This window comes from Seriola lalandi, unplaced genomic scaffold, assembly GCF_002814215.2.
Source record: "Seriola lalandi dorsalis isolate HSWRI2012SDOR001 ecotype SW California unplaced genomic scaffold, Sedor1 jcf7180002054565, whole genome shotgun sequence".
Lineage (NCBI taxonomy): Eukaryota > Metazoa > Chordata > Actinopteri > Carangiformes > Carangidae > Seriola > Seriola lalandi.
Genome location: NW_019525118.1, coordinates 538466 through 545965, shown reverse-complemented (window position 1 = coordinate 545965; position 7500 = coordinate 538466). Strand labels below are relative to the sequence as shown.

The 7500-nt window shown below is 41.8% G+C and overlaps 1 protein-coding gene across 1 annotated transcript in view; it reads right to left on the bottom strand.

Moving 5' to 3' along the window:
- The window catches only part of LOC111662570 (protocadherin-9-like), a 94399-nt gene that overhangs the window by 84969 nt on the left and 1930 nt on the right, over positions 1-7500 (bottom strand). The window contains exon 2 of the mRNA XM_023416465.2: positions 5738-5957. Coding sequence (XP_023272233.1) covers positions 5738-5957 — 220 coding nt within the window. The remainder of the gene's footprint in view (positions 1-5737; positions 5958-7500) is intronic.

The window sequence follows — 7500 nt, the reverse complement described above, 5'->3', positions numbered from 1 at the left end:
AATAAATGTATAAGTGCAGCATTAAAACAGCTGACGTCACCGTGCATACTCAACATTTTCTGTTTATCTGGAAGTCAAACTGGTGGCTGATTAAGAGCCAAGACAGAAAACCTCAATGGTGTGTGTGTGTGCATGTGTGTGTGTGTGTGTGTGTGTGTGTGTGTGTGTGTGTGTGTGTGTGTGTGTGTGTAGCCAAATACAGTATGTTTGCATGTGGTTTCATCTGGGGAGATGAGTGCACCCTCCCTCCCAAAACACACACACACACACACACTTCATAAATCAGCTTGTTATCCAGCAACCATCAGCGTCAGACAGAAGATCTCACTCTCTCTCTCTCTCTCTCTCTCTCTCTCTCTCTCTCTCTCTCTCTCTCTACACATCACCTCTATGTCTCTCTCCCATTTCCCACCTTTCTCTTCACCACTTTCCTCCCCCTCTCTCTCCCTCTCTCTACATTTACTCCTCTCTCCCTACAAACACACACATGCAATCAAATCCCACAAACGACATCCCTCCCCTCCCTCCGTTTCTCACTCTGGGTTTTTCTCCTCTTTCCATCCGTCCATCACGGACAGGAAGTGGGATGCATTAGCAGAGTGAAGACAGGCTGATGGAATTAACGTCCATTATCTGACCATTTACAGGACGGAGAGCAGGATGAAAGAGGGTGGTGGAGGAGAAGTGAAATGATAGAGATCTGACCACATCAAGCTTCGTCTCTCAGCTCCGGAGCGCAGACCACAGTCGGTGTATAGAAAGCATGTTTGTGTTGTCTGTGTGGGCAGTTTGGGTGCATTGGTGTGACAGGATGAGATACCTGTCACATCTCTTATCATAGCTCTCTTTGAAAGATACGTCTGGAAAATCCCTTTCAACAACCAGAACAGATAATTCCTAAAACAGCTGGTCACTGTAGTTTTTAAACCAAACGCACGGCAGGAAATAGTGCATTTGTTGGTGACTATTTTTAGCGGCGGATTAATACACATTTCATGCTCTAGTGAGTATTTGGGGCAGCAGGACAGTGTGTGTGGGACAGAGTCACAATAAATGAAGTTATAATAAAGTTTTGGACAATAATAGAGCTCAATGGCAAAGAGGAATAATAAACACACAATATGCGCACAATACTTGTTAGCAGATTATATTAATCACTGGTGACTTTAACTGAAATTTTAAAAATAAAATAAAAAAGTACTGACGACATATAAATCAAACTTAAACAAATTGCTGAGCTTTTATTTTGAAGTTGAGGATATTCTAATGTTCTTTCAAATGGCCTCTTCAGCTCTAAATGTCATCCTCATCAGCTGGAAGGCACGGCGTCTTTTACCAGAAACTATAACTATCTTGAAGTTCAGCAAAATGTCATCGGCCTTGGTTTACTGTGGTAGCACACCTCAGCCACAATCCCCGCTCGTCCTTTTCTCAGTAACACTCAAAAGACATGATGACAGAACCAAAGTAAGAAGGAAAAAATCTACTTTTGGATCATTCACACATCTAATTTCATTTTGAAGCTCAGCCGCTGCGGAAAATCAAACCTCCTGCATGTACAGTCTGGTGTAATACAGTGAGGTAAATGGAACAACAGCTGGTCTCCGGTGAACCCAAGTCTGTGTAAACACTGTCACATGTCATGAGCATCCATGTTAGATCTGGATTATGTCCAGATTATATTGCTGTATGTGGATAATCCACCTTTAAAAAAGCAGGTGGGGAAAGCAACCCAGATGCATTAAGAAGCTACTGAAATCACTCAACACCACTTCAGCAGACAGTTGTTTAAGTGCAAATGCATCTATCTCCACATATAACATTTTAGCGTGACATTATGTCTCTGAAACCACATCAGTTCCTCAATCACAAGCCTGGATGACACACGGCTGTAAACTGCTGTAAGGACACTGAGGAGAGGAGCTGCCCCTAATATTAAGAAAACAAAATGCATGATAAAGATTGTAGGTTTAGAAATAGCTACTGTTATTTTTGAAAAACATGGAGGGGGGGGGGGTTAATAAGTTGGTTGCACATGCAGAAAGCAGCAATCAAATTTTAGTCTGAATGACTGGAATCACGTCGAAGCGCAGAGGGTAAATACACTGTGATGAAATGAAGCGACTCCGAAGCAACAGACCGAGGATGTGTTTGAGGAGTGTCAGTTTGTTCCCACAGCTCTTCATCAGCGTGTCCGGAGCACTTGAGATCTGACTGATCAACGATCAGTCACACAGCTGAGTGATCGATACAGTCTGCAGCGGAGGGAAACACACGAGGAAACAACAACAACACCGGCCGAACGAGCACAGCTAAACCCACCGAGCTCAAACACTATACTTCAAAAACCCAATTAGGAAAAACACGTGCTGCTGTGCTGGTTAATTATACCTTTAATTACTGCTTGATTAACCATTTCATGTTGAACTTTTTGAGTCTGGAGTGAGTTCACTCTGGGAAAAGAAGGCAAAAATAAAAGAAACTTTAACTACAGGCTAAAATCAGTGAATGCAGTTTTGCTGGGCACAGCTGGGGGGGGGGGTCATAAACACGGCTGGAAAGAAGAACGATGTCATCCAGGAAGTAATATCCCACTGTATATAAAATTTGATTTGATTAAAGCAATTAACCAACTAGATGATTAATTGATTGTCAAAACATTAATCAACTGTTTTATGAGGATTCTATACACTCACAGGAGCCATTTTCAACACCTGATCATACCTGCAAACTTTTACTTGAGTCATTTTTTCAGTGCACGCCCTTTAGCTGTAACGGATTGTTTTGTTTTTTCTACAGTGTAGAATCGATACTTTCATTTAATCGAAGGATCTGCCACTGTGGAAAACAGTGCTTGCCTTATTGTGGACAGAGAGTACAGTGTATCTGTAGTGGTTTGTTAATCCTCAGAAGACCAGCTGTTATCTGTTGACCTCTCTGCTGGTACAGCACACACACACACACACACACACACACACACACACACACACACACACACGCACACACACACACACACACACACACACACACACACACTGGGTGGCAGTAGCCTGTAGGCGTGCGAGCAGCTGTGAATAATTGTGTTTACAGATGGCATACGTACGACCTGTGGGTTGAGAAAGAGAGAGAGAGAGAGAGAGAGAGAGAGAGAGAGAGAGAGAGTTGGTCTTCTGGCCCTCACAAAAGAAGACAGGGGTGACATTTAAACTGAAGCTCTCTCTCCCTTCCTCCTCTTTCTCTCTCTCTCTCTCTCTCTCTCTCTCTCTCTCCACTTTCTATTTTTGCCAGATTCAGCTATTTCACTTCGGTTGGCTTAATTGGCATAAGTGGTAACGAGGCGTTAACAGCCAAAGCAGAACAATGAGCAGAGGCATGAATAGAAAAAGACGCTGAAGTGTTCAGATATGTGTCTAATTAATCATTTGGCCGCAGAATGAAGGTAAATGAAGTACTTTATTTATACCAGAGGGAAAATGATCTTTTAAAGTAAAACAATAAAAGCCACCAGCTACTGTACCACAATCTAATCTCTATATTATAGGTGTAAGGCCGTGTGCAAAATAAGTATCACAGGGTCAGGCTACATAAACCTAAGTATGCCAATAACAGCCGACACTCAATTTAAATAACTGTACAACACCAGAACAAACGTATGAGCCTTGAAAATAATAAGAAATGTTACTGAAACATTTTACATTTTTGTTTAGTGTAGTTAAAGTGCCAGTGGTCCTTTTTGTTCATTGTTTGTGAATATAGTCCTTATTTTTTGGACCTGGTTTATCCCAAAAGCAGTTAGGCTGCTGTTTAGAGCAGCCATCAACTGATTTCATATGAGCAGTGAAATATTACTGGGAAGGCTGGAGAACAAACTCCAGTAGAAAATTCATGTAGCCTTATAAAAGCAGTGATAAAAAGAGGATTACTTCAAATCATGACAACCACTCCTGATGAGTTTAAAATCACTTTGATTGATGTCTACAACACATGAAACTGATGATGCTAACTTCTCTTTACATTTAATGCATGACTCTTTTTTTCCCCCAGAAAATCAGAGATAATTCCAAGTGCAAATTTCCCAAGGGGATAACAACATGCCAACAAACTGTGTTTGGTGCTAGCATGTTTCTTGCCGAACTACATGTTTAAAGTAAAGCAGGAAGTGTGGTGAGGTGATTCAGCATAAACACATTTCCTACAGCTATAGCTAACAAAGCTAACAACTGGCTATAGCTACAGCTAACATCAATGTTCAATCCACTGTCAACATAACATGAAGTAAGTCATTTTTTATGAAACAAACAGAGTCAACATGCTAACGTCAAGGTAACAATATGCTAACAAGATGTGTAAATTGAATTCCCTGCCAAACTCAGTTATGATACAGCTCAGGTCAAACCAAAAACACAAGTTAGCCGCTTTTTAACAGCTTCTGATCTGAACTGTGGATTTATACAAAAGGTATTGTGTAAATAAGCATATTGGTATTAGGAAAACAACACAGTGGCACAGATTTCCAGTAAAGAGAGTGAATAAAAGTCAGTGTGCTAACGTCATGACAATCTGTAAGTGGATTGTGGACGTTGAAAATAAATCACAAAACTCAGTGTTTTGTGATTAGACGGTCTCTCTATGCGGTGATGTCATCAGCTAACAGGCTAAACCACTAGCTAGTAATGCTCCAAGCTTTTACACCTGTTACTGCTACTTTTCAGTTCAGTGTTTTTACTTTAAATAGGAAAAAAGAAAAGTCAACATGCGTCATGAACGTGACAAGTTTGTTTCTCAACTTCACCAAAACTAATTATGTTACATGACTTCAGACACATCAAAAGTAAACCAAAAATCACATTATATGTCTTGTTGTGGTTTGTGGTTATGTAGCCTCGTTTAGCATCATTCACACCTTTTAGCAACATAAACTTAAGGAATTTTCACTACTATTTTAGTGTCTTTGCATCAAAAACAGGCAAAACTGTAAAAGAAAATGTTAGCAATGTGCTAAGACACTCAAAAGTAAAGCAGAGTGTGTTTGTCTGTGTGTGTTTAGACAGTCAGGTGAATCTGTGTGGTGATGTAGCATCATTAGCATCTCTCAGTCTATCATATCCGCTAACAGGCTACAGCTAACTGGCTACGACCGCTACCATTCCCGCAACCTTAAATGATTTCCAAGCTGCTTTCCTGTAAATGCTAAACAGGGACAGACACATAATATATCAACATGCTATCATGATGACAGGCTGACAAAATGCTAACTGCTGACAGAGGGAATGTATTATGTTAGCGTGTTTCCTGCTAGCCTCCCTCTGTGGGTCTATAAGTGGAGCTGATGGAAGGGTGGGCTCAGTATGATTTACATAATTGAGATGTTAATTCGTTAAGCCATGGGAGTTGATTATGTTGCATATTGATTGTGTTGTGCTGCTGTGAGGTCACACACCTCTTTAACGAAGGTATACACAGCGCAGGGAATTGTGGGAATCTGATTAAAAATACAAGGTTAACATTCCTGCTGACATGCCGCATTTCGACACACGAGGAAAGGTGTGTGTGTGTGTGTGTGTGTGTGTGTGTGTGTGTGTGTGTGTAATGCAAACAATAATGTGTGTGAAAGCCTGCAGTGTTTATGTTGTTTTGAGTGTCTGTGTGTGTTTGTGTGCGCTCCCCTCGAGGCTGATGGATGGATGGAGGAGGTGAAAAAACTAGTAGAGGGAGGGGAAACTCCACCTGGTCTTACCGTTCTCCGGGTGCTCCATCTCGCCGATGCTGCCGTCGGGCGTGGTCCGCTCGTAGTGATCCTCCGGCAGCGCCAGCGGGCCGATCCGCGGCCCCGACGAAGACTTGGAGCTGGGGGTCTCCGACTCCTCCAGGCCGCTGTCGTAGTAGCTGTGCTGGGACGCGTCCTGCAGGTCCTGAGCCTGGTTGGCCGTGGAGAAGGTCACTCGGCGGTGGGGGAGCTGAGGACAGAGAGAAACAGGCAGATTAGTTTTATATTCAACATACGAGATGGTTTTTATTAGGAATCAGTTTCGGTTTGATCTGATGCAGGTGAATCAGTTTAAATGATTAAAGCAGAAGCCAGACTGTAAAAATAACTTTGAAGAAGTCATTTAGACACTTCAGGACTTTCATTAGTGTGCTCTGTTCTCAAAGTGACTGATTTAAGTTTGATTCTGCAGCTCGAACCACAAAGATCAATCAACTTTAATCTATCATTTCATATCAACAAATCAGTTCTCATCTAATTTCAACTCATCGCTGCTTTCAAGTCATCTCATCTCTCTCATTTTGCGCCTTCTAATTATGTCTTTTCTTCTTCTTCAGTGTTTTCATTTACAAACTCATCAGCTGAAGACACTGAAGTCTGCCTCCCTGACCGACGGCTTCACAGCCACTAAACTTAGCAGGGAAATTAATTGGCGAGCTTAAAAGAAAAACTGATGTGCTCAAAAAAATTTCCCCTCTGCTGTCTCAGTATCAGTTAGTCAAGGCTGTCTAACTGTGGATACACTTGAAAATGACAAGACGTGATACAATTAAGTCGGTAGCAGCCGCCCGACGGAGGTTTTCCTCACCAGTCAACACACTTCAGGTTTAAAGGTTCCCTGTGGACTTTCAGACCTCCGGTAGAGAGGGTCCCCGTTTTGTTTATCTCACACATATGCACATGCACACACACAGTTCTGCCGATGGTGTCACATGACTCCACTGATGAACAGGTGGCGGTAACACACCAAGACGTGAGCAACGTGCCACACAAAGGCAGAGAAGAGGGCGACTGCTATCTAGTTTTAAAAACCTAACTTTTGTGTGTTTACAAGAAAACTCCAGAGACAGCCTTTAAGTTTCCACTTCAACAAAATTAAAAATAGTTCAAATAAAATATTGTTTCTTTAGGATCAGAGAACAAAAGTGACGAAACATGTAAAAACATCAAGACACTAGATGAAACATCTGAAGTGCAAACACAAGATCTCCATGTTTTAGTAAAATAAAACAAGATGGAAATTGTAAATATACACAGTAATCAAATTCAATACTTCATGTTAAGTATTTCAAAATAAGAGGCACCAAAGGTTTAAGGCCCTGACCATGAAGTGCTACATCTCTGAATCACAGTTAGCTTTCATTTCCCATCTCCCCTCATAGACATGATGCTTCGAATATAATATAAATAAAAAAAGGGCTCAAAGGGCTCCAGATTTAGATCTGAACATACAAGTTACTCTGCGAGTTACTTTACATCATAGTTGTATGAGCTCGCTGGCCACTGCAGCTAACTGAAGCACGGATGGGTCTAAGGATGACGACCGGGAGCTGGATTCAATGCTTTTCCAGACTTTTCAAGGCCTTCCAGGCAGTCTGTTTGTGGCTGGTTTCCTCTGAAAGTCTCCAGCATGTGTTTGGTTTCTGTCGTGAAGCCCTTCGGTTTTAATAAAAGCAGCAGGCTGAACACACACTTTACTGCTCCATTTACTGTGTGTGTTTGGGGGGGGGGGC